Genomic DNA, 16,280 nt, shown 5'->3' on the forward strand with positions numbered 1-16,280 from the left:
CAATAGAACCCCATAACATTCATAAACCATAACTTGTTCAGTCATTCCCCAATTGATGGGCATCCATTCAATTTCCAATTCTTTGCCACTACAAAAGGGATTTCTATGAATATTTTACATGTCGGACTTTTCCCTTTTTTATGATATCTTTGGTATATAGACCTAGTAGTGGATCAAAGGGTATGCATAGTGTCATTGCCCTTTGAGCATAGTTTCAAACTGCTCTCCAGAATGACTGGATCAGTTCACAACTCCACCAATAGTGTAATAGTATCCCAATTTTCCCCATCTTCTCCAGTCTTGATAATTTTCCTTTTTTTTTCATTTTAGCCATTCTTACAGGTGTGAAGTGGCTCCTCAGAATTATTTTACTTTGTATTTTTCTAATCCATAATGAGTTGAAGCATTTTTTTATTTTTTTGAAGCATTTTTTCATATGACTATAGAGAACTTTAATTTCTTCATCTGAAAACTGTTTATGTCCATATCAATTAGAGAATGACTTGTAATCCTATCAATTTGATTCAGTTCTCTATATATTTTAGAAATGAGTCCTTTATCAGAAGCATAATTTATATAAAATTGTTTCCCAGCTTTCTGTATTCCTTCTAATCTTGGCTGCATTGCTTATATTTGTTTTAAAAAATATAATTTAATATAGTCTAAACCATCCATTTGGCAATGTATAATGTTCTCTATCTCTTGTTTGGTCATAAACTTCTCTCCTCTCCATAGATCTCACAAAAAGAGAATTCCTTGTTCTCTTAATTTGTCTATGGTGTTGCACTTTATGTCTAAGTCAACCTTATGGTAAAGGGCATGAGATATGGGGTATATATATATATATATATATATATATGACTAGTTTTTGTCATCCTATTTTCGAGTTTCCCAGCAATTTTTGTCAAATAGTGAGTTCTTATCCCTGAACCTAGTGTCTCTGGGTTTATCAAGTAGCAGATTACTCTAGTCATTTAGTACTGTTTATATTGTATCTAATCTAATCTAATCTAATCTAATCTACTGATCCATTTCTTCATCAATACTAGACAGTTTAAAAAAATTTTTTTTTGCAAGGCAATGGAGTTAAGTGACTTGTCCAAGATCACACAGTTAGCTAATTATTAAGTGACTGAATTCAAATTTGAACTCAAGTCCCCATGACTCCAGGACCCATGCTCTATCCACTGCCTCCCAGACAGTTTTTATGACTGCTGCTTTATAGTATAATTTTAGATCTGGAACAGTTAGGTTATCTTCCTTTACATTTTTCTTATTAATTCCCTTGTTATTCTTGATGAATTTTGTTACTATTTTTTCTATCTCTTTAAAATAATTTTTGGTAGTTTGATTAGTATGACACTGAATAAGTAATTTAAATTGAGTAGAATTGTCTTTTTTATTATATTAGATCAGCCTAACCATGAGCAATTGACATTTTCTAATTGTTTAGATCTGAATTTGTGTAAAAAAGTATTTTGTAATTATGTTCAAACAGGTTCTGCGTTTATCTTGGGAGGCAGATTTCCAGTATTTTATGTTGTCTACAGGCTCTTTTAAGTGGAATTTCTCTTTTTATCTCTTGCTTTGGAATTTATTGGGTATATACATACACGTATACATATACATTATATATATATATATATATATATATGAATGCTAATGATTTATGTGGGTTTATTTTATATCCTGCTATTCTGTTAAAGTTATTAATTGTTTCAAGTAGTTTTTTAGTTGATTTTCCAGGGTTCTCTAAGTATACCATCTTATCATCTCCAAAAAGTGTAAGTTTTGTTTCTCATCACTTATTCTAATTCCTTCATTTTCTTTTTCTTCTCTTATTGCTAAAAAGTTAACACTTCTAATACAATATGATATTGTCTCATTAATACAATATGATATTGATATCTAATATAATATGACATGTAATATAATATTATATATAATACAATATTAATGATAATGGGCATCCTTGTTTCATGCCTGATCTTACTGGAAATGCTCCTAGTTTATCCCCATTACATATAATGCTTGCTGATGGTTTTTAGATAGATACTGCTTAGCATTTTAAGGAAAACTCCATTTACTTCTATGCTCTCTAGTGTTTTGTGTTTTTTTGTTCTTTTGTTTTTTTAGGTTTTTGCAAGGCAAACCTTGCCCAAGGCCACACAGCTAGGTAATCATTAAGTGTCTGAGTCAGGATTTGAACCCAGATACTCCTGACTCCAGGGACGGTGCTTTATCCACTACGCCACCTAGCCGCTACCTAGCCGCTACCTAGCCGCCCCCTCTCTAGTGTTTTAACAGGAATGGGTGCTGTATTTTGTCAAAGGCTTTTTCAGCATATATTGAAATATTATGTGATTTCTGTTGATTTTGCTATTGATATGGTCAATTATGTTGATTATTTCCCTAATATTAAACTATCCTTGCATACCTAGAATAAAACTTATCTGGTTGTGGTGTATTATTCTGGGAATCTCTTTGCTAAAATTTTATTTAATTGTTTTGCATCAATATTCAATAGGGTGATTGGTCTATAATTTTCTGTTTTGGCTTTTTTTGGTTTAAGGATCAGCACCATATTGGAAACATAAAGGAATATGGCAAAACTCCTCTTATTTTTAAAAATAGTTAATATAGGGGCAGCTAGGTGGCGCAGGGGATAAAGCACCGGCCCTGGAGTCAGGAGTACCTGGGTTCAAATCCAGTCTCAGACACTTAATAATTGCCTAACTCTGTAGCTTTGGGCAAGCCACTTAACCCCATTGCCTTGCAAAAACCTAAAAAAAAAAAACCTTAAAAAATAATTAATATAGAATTGGAACTAATTTTTTTCTTAAACGTTTAGTAGAATTCATTTGTGACTCCATCTGACCCTGAAAAATTTTTTAGGGAGTTTATTGATGGTTTCTTTAATTTCTTTTCTACTGACTGAATTCTTTTAATGGAACTTTGGGGTCCCATCAGATTATTAAACTCCTATTCATTCTAAGGCTAATTTTTGGTGACCAAACTGCTTCACAATAAATTATACCTTTCTAAATTGAGCGGGTCTGATAATTACTTAATAATGGATAAGACGAATGGATGGCAGTAGAAAAAGGAACCTATAACTGTTGCAATAATAAATTCTCAGCATTGAAGCAAAATTAGAAGAATTTTTGGCCCCTCACTTACAAATATGAATCATATCCTTAAGAGTAGGATAAATAAATTCTCAAAAAACCCCACATGGCTTAATATATATATATATATATATATATTTATAAACCATTAAAATATCTGATACACTCAGCAGAACATTACAATAACATTCATAATAAAAGAATCTTGATAAAGAAAATGAAGATTCACTGTAGAATAAATTGGATGTTTTATTTCTTTGAGGTCAGATATTTTTCTCTCTTGTACATGCAAAGGAAAAATGGGATGAAATATTAAAACAAACTATCACAATAGATCAATTGTTCACCTATCAAATACAACAATTGTCTAAGTCTCTAATGGAATTGAAGTAAAAAAATTTGAATCATTATCCATAATTTAGGGAAATTAGCTAATTTCAAGAATATAAAGAGAAGATAAGTTTAAACTGTAGGAATCACAAAAAAAGAACTTTAAAATGTATTGTATAAGAGATCCAGATCCAAATTTATTTCTTTTACATTTTTAATTTTTAAAAAATCCTTATAAATTGGGCAAAGTTTATAAGATGAACACTTCAAATACATTTTTATTTCCTTTATGTATCACAGAAAGCACAGACAAAGTTGGCAAGTAACTTTGGTGCTCCCAGCCACTGTTGTCTCTCTCCTTTTGTACTTCCATCTTTGAGCCAGCTTTATCCACTTTGAGAACTCAGTGTTCCTACTGTTTCCCAGTCTTTCTTTAAAACAACAATAGCGGCCAGAACATTTAGGAAAGGACCTATTTGAAGCAGTACAATAATTTCAATTAGTGTTACTTTTCTTAGGAATTTCAAGCCATCCTTTTTATTCTATAATAAAAAGTTTTGTCCACAGTTAAAAGTATTTCAGGGAATTGAAGAAGAGTGAACAATGTATTTTAGGAATGGGAAGTCCTTCTGACAGCCCTGATATCACATCATCAGCATCCCTATCACAACCATCACCACCAGCATCTTCAGACTAGAATTAGAAGGTACTTTAGATGTTATAGAGTCTCATTTCATCATTTTATAAATAAAGAAACCATGATTAAATGACTTGACTATCCATTTACAGGTAATAAATGTCTGAGGTGGAATTAATCTTGGGTTCTGTGAGTTCTAGGGCAATTAAAATAATAAAACGAGAGATTTAGGGCTAAAAGTGACTTCTAACTCCTTCCATATTTTGAAAATTTTGACAATAATATTTTTGTAGGGAGTGGCTAGGTGGCGCAGTGGATAGAGCACTGGTCCTGGAGTCAGGAGGACTTGAGTTCAAATCCGACCTCAGACACTTAATAATTGCCTAGCTATGTGGCCTTGGGCAAACCACTTAACCTCATTGCCTTGCAAAAATCTAAAAAAATATATTTTTGTAGTTTGCAAAGCACTTTAAAAATATCATTCCATTAAATCCTAGTGCTATTCATTAACCCTACTTTTCAAATAAGGAAACTGAGGCCTCCAGAAGTGAATTGCTCAGTATCACACAGCTAAGTTTCCAGTTCAGTACTCTATCTACTGTGCCACCCAACTGCCTCACAAGGAATGTGAAGCCCAGTGTAGTAGAATGAAAGAACATTGACTCTGCAATGAGAGAACTCAGATTCAAATCTTCACTTAATTACTGAATAACTTTAGGCAAGTGGCATGACTTCTCTGGCCCTCAGTCTCCTTATCAGCAAACTGAGGGAATAAAATTCAACCATCACTTCTACTTCTAAATACTTTCCTACATCCAGGATCCTTTTCGCTGCATCATACTGCTTTCCAAAGTTACTCTGCCTACAAGTGAGGCTAGTCCTTGAAAAGAAGACAATAATAACCTCAATCCCATAGATAATCCCTAAAACCTATTTCACGAATAGTATCAGTTTCCTCCACCTGCCAAACACAATTTTCTAATGTTTACAAGTAGCAAAATAGATTTATGAATATATATGCTGACAGCTAGCTGCTGTCCAAGGTCCAGACTCATTAAAGCAAAGTGAATGACTGTTCAGGTCCTGAAATCTATTCATGCTTGCAATAGCCTCATTCCCTTTTCAGGAAGCTGTGAATAATTAGTCTTAGCACTATGCTGAGGGAAGGGCTGTGCTTTCAAAGCTATAGAAAGCTAAGCATTGCCATCTGTGAAGGCCCTGCAGAGTGCAAGCCTACCTGACTACTTGGACTAGCCACTCTCCCTATTTACAATGAGAGATTTTTCAAAAGGTCAGTTCTCTTTTCATCATCCATTCCTATCTAGTGAAAAGACCTTTAAAATTCTCATGTGAGAATATGTTTGTCTTGTTCTATTTAGGGTCCAGTGTGTCTTATGTGCATTTTGGGAAAGAAGATCTTTGATCTGAATCTGCTTGTCCCTAGCTGTGGGGTAAAAAACTGCTTTAAGAAAGGAAAATGAACAACAGTCTTGGTAAGAGCAATAATGTCCTATTACGTAGGTTGAGACTTATGGGGGGAAAAAAACCTAGAAGTTCCCTGACACATAGGCTAGTATTCCCTTAAAATGTAATGAAATCATGCTTAAAACTTCATCAGGGGGAAGCTAAGCAGTGCAGGGGAGAGAGCACCAGTCCTGGAGTCAGGAAGACCTGAGTTCAAATTTGACCTCAGTCACTTGATACTTATTAGTTGTGTGATCTTGGGCAAGTCACTTAACCTCATTGCCCCACCACCAAAAAAACTTAATCAATTCAGCTCATGAGGCTTCTTTGCTCCCTAACACATTAAAATCCCATCAGGTTCATGAATGTCTCACTGCCATGTGAGTCAACATAGCCTTCTAATTGGGCATGCTATCAGGACAAACAAAGACTCATGAAGAATTATATCCAAGTAAACCAACACTACCTTTGCTTAAGATTATGTGGTATATGAGTAGCTCATTTCATTCTAATTCCAAATCCAAACCTTGGACTTGGTCTGAATCAGTCCTGGACTGACCCTCAAAGCTATGACAGCTCCATCTTCTCTGATCATAACCCTTCAACTCTACAACTCCACTCCATGAGTCATCCCCAAGTATGTAAGTGTATAAATATGTGTGTGTGTATAAATGCACACACATATATGTGCTTTCCCCAAAATGCTAATTAACAAATTTCCTTCTCTTACATCTAGACTCTATTTCAATCATTCATTCATATGTGCATATGGTTCTATACATTCACAGACTGTAGAGATATATTCATAATTCAAATAACTATAATTATACTTGAATATAAATGATAGGGATTTTTCATTTGTGCAATAATACCTCATTCATGGAGAACTCACTTATTTAACAATCAGTTCTTTTGAAGATAGCTGAGAATCTGAAATGGCAATATAGGATATGACCATAGTATAAGTAACAAAGTCTATCTACCAAAGCTAATCCACTAAAATTTTACAATTTCATGGTGAATGAATCTGGTCCTTTATTTTTCCAAAGCAATTTTGTGCCCTTGATCTCCTCTTCTATTTCTTCCTTAAAAAAAAAAAACAGCTTACCATTTAAAAATCCCTGAACCACCTCCATCTTGCATAAATGAATGAAAAAGCAAATATTAAAAGTTTACTATGGGGGTGGCTAGGTGGCGCAGTGGATAAAGCACTGGCCCTGGAGTCAGGAGTACCTGGGTTCAAATCCGGTTTCAGACACTTAATAATTACCTAGCTGTGTGGCCTTGGGCAAGCCACTTAACCCCATTTGCCTTGCAAAAAAAAACACCTAAAAAAAGTTTACTATGTGCTGAGCATTGTGTGAACCACAAACACACAAATCAAAGATAGTCCTTGATCTTAAGAAGCTTGAGTTTTTAGTTGGGAGAAATAATTAGGGAGTGGTGGCCAAGCAGTGTATTCCTTTTTTGACAGAAAGTTATGGGGATAGTGAGCTGGTGGGGCATTTGGGGGTATAGAGTGATACATCCTATTCAGGAACAATGAAAAAAAATGATTCCATCATGGTTTGTTGATTCTAGATTGGGCAAAGTGGTTAGTGAGATTGTAGAGGAATTAGTTCTGGAGTGACTTTCTAGAGATCTGGGACTTTTCTACTCCTTAATGCTTGGTTCACTCTTTGCTTCCTAAATTTATTCATCTACAATCCAGGGACCCTAAAAATCCCATCACAGTGACCCAAAGAGCAACAATTGTGCAGGTCTCAGACAGAGTAATTTTTTTTTTCTTCCCAGAGTAAACCCCCTTCAGAAAACAGCTTTAGGGAAAAGATAAAACACTTCCTTCACTGACTCAACCTCCAGGAAAAAAACTTAATAGAAAGAACTCATCTCACATTTTTCCTCGGTCTGAAGTGACACCAACCAAGCTGATCCTGCCCTTGTGGAGCAAGAAACACAAAAAGCCAAGAAAATATGAAGTTCAAGGAGCCGTGTTGCCCCTTCAAAGGAAAAATATTCTGGCCAGTACTGAGGACCCTCCAACATGTCAGGTTCACCATCCTCATTGTCATAAGGACCATCAACACTTATGGAACTCAGAATTGTACCAGTGTTCCAGTCTCTATTCAGATTCTGCAGGAAAATGTCCCTGGTTCCCTCTTGCCTTCTGAGAAAAAAATTTTGCTTTCTCAGAAAAAAAGTCCAGTTCCAAAAGAGAAATCAAGTTCATTCTCATAAATGCATTGCCTCTGATAAGGAAAATATTACCAAATACATTCTATTCCCCTAAAAGAAATTTATTCATCTTAACTTGGAATCAAACGAGACAAGTTCAAATAGTTCTTTTGACACTAGCTACGTGGCCATAGACAAATCACCATTTTAAAAGCATGTTTCCTTGTATATAAAATGGGGATAAGAAAACTTCAAATCTCTCTCACATGATTGTTGGAAACAACTGTTTAGATAATACACACAAAATGCTTTAAAAGCTTAAATTTCTATATCAATATCACTTATTATTATTTAATTTCATTTTAGGCTTCATTCTTAACAAATGTGATTATTCATTTCCCAGCTCCCAATAGTAAATTATAAAAGAATGTATATGATGGGGAAGAGGAGCTTCTAGAGGAGATCGGAACTTCGCAGGGATGTCTGTTTGTGTGTGTGTGTGTGTGTGTGTGTGTGTGTGTGTGTGTGTGTGTGTGTGGGCAGTGTGTTATGGGGTCTTCCAACTCTTTTTTAGGACAACATTTAAAATTTTATCAAAATAAAATGTATAGGCTTATAAAAGAAACCCCTTGTATTGAAATTGACTAATGGTAGCTGTCTCTAGGTTGTGGAGAAGGGAATAAAAAAAGAAAAAAAATGCATAATAACTTTATTTTATATATTTAAAAGACAAGCAAGTTATACTTAATAGAATTTCAGTTTCATGTACTATCATCTTTTTTCTATTTTACTATGTTATGGAAATGATTGCTTTATTTAATTGTAGAATAAAATAAATTAATTTTTTTAAAAAAAGAACAAAAAGAAACAATAAACCTGCAGTTCCCTTGATATCAGAAAGAAATGACAGTTAAGAATAAGATGATGACAACCTTTCTGGGGAGCAATTTGAAATTATGCCCAAAGGGCAACAAAAAAATGTGCATACCCTTTGATCCAGCAATACCACTACTTGGTCTATACTCTGAAGAGATGATGAAAAAAGAGTAAAAACATCACTTGTACAAAGATATTACTAGTAGCCCTGTTTGTAGTGGCAAAGAATTGGAAATTAAGTGAATGTCCTTCAATTGGGGAATGACTTAACAAACTGGTATATGTATGTCATGGAACACTATTGTTCTATTAGGAACCAGGAGGGATGGGGATTCAGGAAGCCTTGGAAGGATTTGCATGAACTAATGCTGAGTGAGATGAGCAGAACCAGCAAAACACTGTACAACCTAACAGCAACGTGGGGGTGATGATCAACCTTGATGGACTTGCTCATTCCATCAGTGCAACAACCAAGGACAATTTTAGGCTTTCTGCAATGGAAAATACCATGTGTATCCATAGAAAGAAAGACTATTACCTTAAAATTAGAAAAAAAAATTATCTTATGTAATTTTGCTATCTCATACTTTTTTTTTTCTTCCTTAAGGATATGATTTCTCTCTCATCACATTCAACTGAGATCAATATATACCATGGAAACAATGTAAAGACTAAAAGAATGCCTTCTGTGGGGGTGGGAGGGAGCAAGAATGGGGAAAAAATTGTAAAACTCGAAATAAATAAAACCTTTATAAAAAACATTAAAAAAAAGAATAAGATGATGAGTTCAACAGAAAAATATAAAAAATAAACACCAGGACACAAAATTCACAGCAGTTTGGGGTCAGATTTTTAGAGGCAAAGTTTAAAATGGCATAGAATATGAAGTGATGGAGAGGAAAAAAAATTATAGTGGATCAAGATCTAACTTCAGAGTTAAGAAGACTAGTCTGTAGTCTCTCCTCTGAATTATGATCAGCCCTGAGCAGGTCCCTTACTCTCTTAATGTGCCAGGCAACTTTCTAAGACAAAAACCTTCGAGAAAGTGCTGATCTTGGTCCCTTAATTCCTTAAACCGATGAAATTATGCTATTGTTCAGTAATTTTTCAGTCATGTCTGACATTTTATAAATCCATTTGGGGTTATCTTGGCAGTGATACTGAAAGGGTTTGTCATTTCTTTCTCCAAATCATTTTACAGATGAGGATACTGAGGTTAAGTGACTTGCTCAGGGTCACAGAATTAGTATCTGAGTCCAGATTTGAATTTGGGAACATGAGACTTTCTGACTCCAAATCTTGTATTCTAACCATTGCACCACTTAGTTGCCCAATGAAATTATCATTCTTGTCCAAAGGTGTTTAGAATGAGATGGAGTTATCAAGAAAAGGTTATGGTTTATGTAAAAAATCTGAGAACTGACAGTAGATAACTAATGACCTTAAACTATTATAATTGAAATCCCTATCCAATTCTATCTTTTGTGATATTCCCCCAAATATTCATTTAACCTTTACTGGTACCTTTCCAGTGACTAGAAATTCACCACACAAACAATCAACCCAACCTATTTTCTGACAGCTCTTATTGTCATAATATTCTTCCTTATATTAAGTCAAGAATTTATCTTCCTATAATTCCACTTATTCATCTTAAAGCTATTGTCTAAAGCCACCCTTTAAACACTGGAAGACAAAATTCTCAATTTCTTGAATCAGTTCATATGACATGTTTTGAAGGCCTCTCAACATCTTGACTTTGCTTCTGGAGAGCTGTTCTATCTAGTGTGTCAATCTCTCTCATAATTATCATCAAAATGTATGTAATGAAAATGATTGCCAACTTTTTCATCCACACTTCTATTAACTTTTTAAATTTCACTTTTAGTTTCCGAAAATAATCCCATATCTCCTATTTGTTATGGATGTTACAGTTTCAATTTCCATTCCCAAGATCTCCTATGAATTTACTTAGAAATGAATTATAAATTGATGATTAACTAGATCACATATATAAATAAGTTAAAAATAAATTTTAAGTTCAGAAAAAGTTCTATTTGCCACTCAATTAATATTCAATAGAGTTCTATAATTATTACATTCCCCAGTAGAAATCCTTTGAAAAAGTAATCTTTTCCAGTCCAGTACACTTAATGTAGGTGTTCTTGGTTAATTGCTCCATTTCTTCAAAGCTTAAGATTAATTCATATTTTAATGTAAGTTCAGTTAGGTTTATACAAGAAGACAAGGTTTTGTACACACTACTTTATCTATAACCCTATTTTCACAAATTTATGGTGAAATTAAAAGTCATTCAGTTTAAATTACACCTACTTTCTATTATGTGCATCCCTGTGACAGGAATGGACACAGCTTGCCCACAATTCTGACCATCTTCATTTTGATAAATGGGATTGTAGCTTAATTACTTACAATAAAATCCCTGAATTACAAAGTGAAGGTCACTTCAATATTTTAAAAAATCATTATTATAACAAACATGGTTAGAACAAGAATTGTTAAGACAATCATTTAATCTGAACTCTGCCTTCCCTATCATAAGAAAATCTTTTTACTGATCCAAAATTGACAGCTGCATTCTGGAAAGAAGTTATACTTCTTTTCTATTCTGTTCTATAGAGGGGGCAGCTAGGTGGCCTAGTAGATAAAGCAGTGACCTTGGAGTCAGGAGGACAGGAATTTAAATCTAGCCTTAGACACTTGCCACTTACTAGCTGTGTGACCTTGGGCAAGTCACTTAACCCTGACTGTCCCACATCTAGGGCCATCTCCAGTTATCCTGATTCATATCTGGCCACTGGACCCAGATGATTCTGGAGGAGAAGGTGAGTCTGGTGCCTTAGCACAGCCCTCCTCACTCAATCCAATTTATGTGCTTGTCGTGGCATCACCTCTCTGATGTCGGGGTCTTCTTCAAAAATGAAGAACAAAAACGTTATTCTATAGAGGGCAGCTAGAAGGCACAATGGGTAGAACACCGATCCTGAATTCAGGAGCACCTGAGTTCAAATGCATCCTTAGACACTAGATACTTACTAGTTGTGTGACCTTGAGTAAGTCACTTAACCCTGAGCCTTGCATCCAGGCCCATCATCTCTAATCATCCTGATAAATAGCTGGTCTCTGGACCTAGATAGCTCCAGATGAGAAACTGAGACTGGCGACTTAGCACAGCCTGCCTCCCCCCACCCCCACTCAACCACTCAAATTCAATTCACTTGTTTGTCATGGCATCACCTCCCTGATGTAGTCTTCTTTGAGAATGAAAGACAAACATCATTCTAATTTATTCTATTTTTCTCAGACCATCAACAGAGAGATGACAAACCCACCTACAACCTTCTCAGATCAAAATTTAATTAGAAAGAATGTTTAATGAATTAAATCAAAAGGCAGTACAATATATATAATGTCAATGTGTAGGTTTCTAAGTCAGTAAGTCACCCTATCCATTTCTGTTTGAATTTAACACCACTGTTTTATAACATCACCTTCATATTCCCTTTTATTAGAGAATTTTGCCATGTATATTGCTGAGAAAATAGAGGCAATCTATCCTAAATTCCATCTAGCCCTCTATTCTGTTCCTCAGATCCCTTTAGCATTATCTCTCATTCTCTTCTGCTTTGTTCCAGTCCATAAATAAGAGTGTCCCTTATCCTATGAAGGAAACTTCCTCTACTTGAGCCCTTGATTTCATCCCTTCAGGGTTTGCCTCTTCAATCTTGTTCTTCCCACCCCAGATTTTCTCATATTCAGTCTCTCCAAGTCCACTGGCTCCTTCACAATGCTTACTAGCATCCTGATTTATTCAACTCCCCCCCCCAAAAAAAACCAACCAATTTCAGGTTATTAACTCTACCATTCTCATATCTCCCATATTCTTCTTCTCTCATAACACCAGAAACCTTAATAAATCCTGTTTAACATTTCTTCTCACTCCTCACTTCCATCTCATTCCTCAACCTTTTGGCTTTGGTCTCTATTACCTATGGAAGCTGCTTTCTCCAAGGCTACCAATGATTTCTTCCTTGCTTAATCCAATACCTCTCTCACTGTTATTCCCTTCTAAACTTCTCTACATTAGTGCTTTTGATCCATTCCTCCTTCAGAAAGTTACTTTCTCCTCCCTATGTTTCTATGACACACTTCATTATGGCTCTTTCAATCGGAATCGGACTAATCCTATTTAGTCTTCTTTGCAGGAGAAGCTTCTGTGATATGACCACTATACAGGAGCTCTGTCCTGGACCCTCTCTTCTTTTGGTGATCTTGACAGTTCTTATGGATTTTCTATCCTTCAGGAGCTTTTATTCTACTTCAGCAATACCATATTTAAACAGGTAAACATATTCATGGTTATTAGAAGAGGGGATGAACACTAGTAGATAGAGCTGGAAAGGCTTTCCATAGCACTTAAGGAAGCTGAGGATTCAAAAAGGTAAAGATAAAAAGGAAAGGATTTCAGGAATGGCAGAAACCAGTCAAAGGCATTGGAGTGGTAAGGGCTTTAGGGAACAGCAGACTTGATTATCTGGAACACATTGTAGAAAACAAGACTGGAAAGTAAGACTGGACTGGGGTTCTGGACCCCTTTAGCAGTTGAGTGAAACTTGTGGGCTTCCTCTCAAAATAATGTTTTTAAATTCACAGAACACATTGGATATAGAGGAAAAATTAATACTGAAATATAGTTATATCTTATTTTTCATACATACATATATCCATCTATCATCTGTCTATCTGTCTATCCATTTATCTATCTAGCCATCTTTGTTTAGCTATCATCTATCTATCTAATTATCTATCATCTGCCATCTATCATAACAAATATAGGACTGCAGATTAAGAACCTCTGGGTTAGAATCAGAGGGTGTGGGTCTTTAATTGCCTAAGTATCATAGAAGTAATTGAGAGTCAAGGAAGATTCTTGAGGAAGAGAGACATAGCTTGTGTTTAAGATGATTTTGGTCACTGTATGGAATGCAGGACCTGGAAACAGAAAGACTTTAGTTCAAATCCAGCCTTAGATACTTATTAACTGTGTGTGTGACTCTGGGCAAATCACATAACCTTTATTTGTCTTACTTTCTTCATCTGTAAAATGCTGATAACAATAGCACCTATTTGCAAATCTTAAAATTATATCTTCTCTCTCTCTCTCTCTCTCTCTCTCTCTCTCTCTATATATATATATATATATATATATATATATATCCTCTATAAGATTTTTACATTTATATAAATGCTTCAGAGAGAGAGAGAGAGAGAGGTAGGAAGGAGGTGGTAAGAAGGAGACTATAGTAATAGTTCAAGTAAAAACTGATGAAGGTCTGAATTAGGGTGCTGCCCATGTGAGTAGAAAGAAGGGAGGGGTGGAAGAAGGGCTGTGAGTAGAATTTATAAGAGTTGGCAACTGATTCAATATGACAGAGGAAGATGAGGGAGAAGCAAGAATCATGTATGAAAATGTGGTCGTGAATTTAGATGACTGGAAAGATGGTGAAATCCTCAAAAGAAATAGGGTAGTTTAGAGGAAGGGTTATTTTAGGAGGGATGTTTTGACATGTTGCACTGAATGATCCAATTGGTGGCTAGCAAATCAAAGATTTAGAGCTAGAAAAGGACCTTCAATGATTAGCCAGTGGGGTCAAAGTCCATTAGAAACAAGGGCCATCATTCTCTACATCAGGATTCCTGTTGGCAGTATATTGACTTCATTTTCAAATGTAATGTTGACTCTGTTTTATTTGTATTTATTTATTTTGTTTAATATTTCTCAATCCCATTCTCTTCGGGTTCTGGCAGATCTAGTCCCCTCTTTTTAAAGGCGAAGAAATCGAGGTTCAGAGACTCTTAGAGAATTTTATTAACATGCCCACCTCATTTAGGAGTAAGCAGCAATAGGATTTCAGTCCACCTGTTCTAATTCCAATGGCGCTGCTCCCTCTTGTGGGTAGCTCATGATGTGATCATAGAGCTCAGGAGAGGGATTGGACACTGGCAGATATTTTATAGTTTAGAAATGATTTTAAATTCCAGTTATACTCAAAATCTTACCAAAAAGTTAAAAATATCTTTACATGGAATTTGAAAAAATAAATTTTTAAAATTCCTTTATTGAGGATTTGGATGAATATTCAATACTAACACAATATATCCAAATAACTTAACATCCATTCTGAGTCAGATTAGTTATTATCTTATTGAAACCATTGTGGGGGTGGAGTGGCAGATCAGGGAAGACTTCAGTAGATTTAGGGCCCATGAACCTGCAGTCTGTAAAGTTGTTTTTATTTTTTTTCCTAATTTTTTGATAACTCCTTTTCAACATATCTGGTTTCTTTCATAATCCTATTTATTTTAAATACTTGGTTTGATTTATTTTAAATACTTCAAGGTAGTATTCTGAGGAGTCTCTTTTAGGTTTTATCACATTGCCAAAGAGGTATATCACACATACACACACACACACACACACACACACACACACAGACACACACACACACAGAGAGAGAGAGAGAGAGAGAGAGAGAGAGAGAGAGAGAGAGAGAGAGAGAGAGAGAGAGAGAGAGAGAGAGAGAGAGAGAGAGAGAGAGAGAGAGAGAGAGACAAGATGAACACCTTCTGAATTGAAGGAGATGCCATTTAATCTAAGTTCAGAAGCAAGAAAGAATCCAAAAGCTAAGAGATTGAGGAGAAAGTGCATTTCATATAGAGAAGATGGTTGATGCAATGTCATGGAGTTGGAGGGTGCAGAATCATGTATGAGGAATAGCAAGAATGTCGGTTTGGTTGGACCATCAAGTTCAGGGGAGAGTAATGCACAAATCAGGTTAGAAAGATAGGTTGGGGCCAGGTTAGAAAGCTATTTAAAAAACAAAGAGAGGAGATCCAGCATGAAAGGCAAATTTTCCACAGTAGAATGGAGTTCCAGAAACATAGTGGAACAGAGTTTGAAAGGAAGTGGAACATGCATATAAAGGAAGCAAGGGTCAGATGTCTAGGGAAATGATCCTCAGCCTAACCAGAGTCACAGAATCAAGAGTAATCATAGTGATTCAATTATCAATCCTAAGAATGGATGCAATGGGGGAGAGAATGAGGAGGGTATATACGATGGGAATAAAGAGGGGGATCAAAATTGGCATTTGAAAAGCCTGTGACTTTTAGAGCATAGAGTCTTTTAAGGTAAGTTTGATGTAGTCTTAATTGAAATCAGATTCGTGAGAGTTTCGGAAGACCTGGAAACCTATTCTGTTTTCAAAAAGATACCAAGATCTGCTGATATTTATGTGTTTAAATGGGGGAAAGAACTATGAATGCTAGAGTTTAGAATAGTTCTTGGTGGGCTGCTAGAATTTTGTAGGTAAGATTTGGTCAGCAAAAGTGGTTGACCAGAAAAAAATAAAACTGAAAAGGAAAGGAGAATTTAAAAGTAGTCACAAAAGGACAAACACACAAAAGGTGACCGTGAGCAAATGACTTATTCTCGTATCTTAGTTTCTTCATCTATAAAATGAATAAACTGTATTGATAAATTCCAAGCTCCCTTATATAAATCCATAATCTCATAATCTTTTCTTTTCAGTGTTTTGAGAAGATGAGAGACTAACTGAAGCAGGAGAATGTCTACTCACTTTAGAAAA

General features: G+C 35.3%; 1 protein-coding gene across 1 annotated transcript in view; it reads right to left on the bottom strand.

The window, feature by feature from the left end:
- Positions 1 to 3,362: 3,362 nt before the first annotated feature.
- HACD1 (3-hydroxyacyl-CoA dehydratase 1) overlaps positions 3,363 to 16,280 on the bottom strand; it is a 53,925-nt gene continuing 41,007 nt past the window's right edge. The window contains exon 7 of the mRNA XM_074192939.1: positions 3,363 to 3,930. Within this exon, the coding sequence (XP_074049040.1) occupies positions 3,845 to 3,930 (86 nt within the window). The 3' untranslated portion in view covers positions 3,363 to 3,844. The remainder of the gene's footprint in view (positions 3,931 to 16,280) is intronic.

Source organism: Macrotis lagotis, chromosome 7 (assembly GCF_037893015.1).
Source record: "Macrotis lagotis isolate mMagLag1 chromosome 7, bilby.v1.9.chrom.fasta, whole genome shotgun sequence".
In the NCBI taxonomy this organism is placed as follows: Eukaryota; Metazoa; Chordata; class Mammalia; order Peramelemorphia; family Peramelidae; genus Macrotis; species Macrotis lagotis.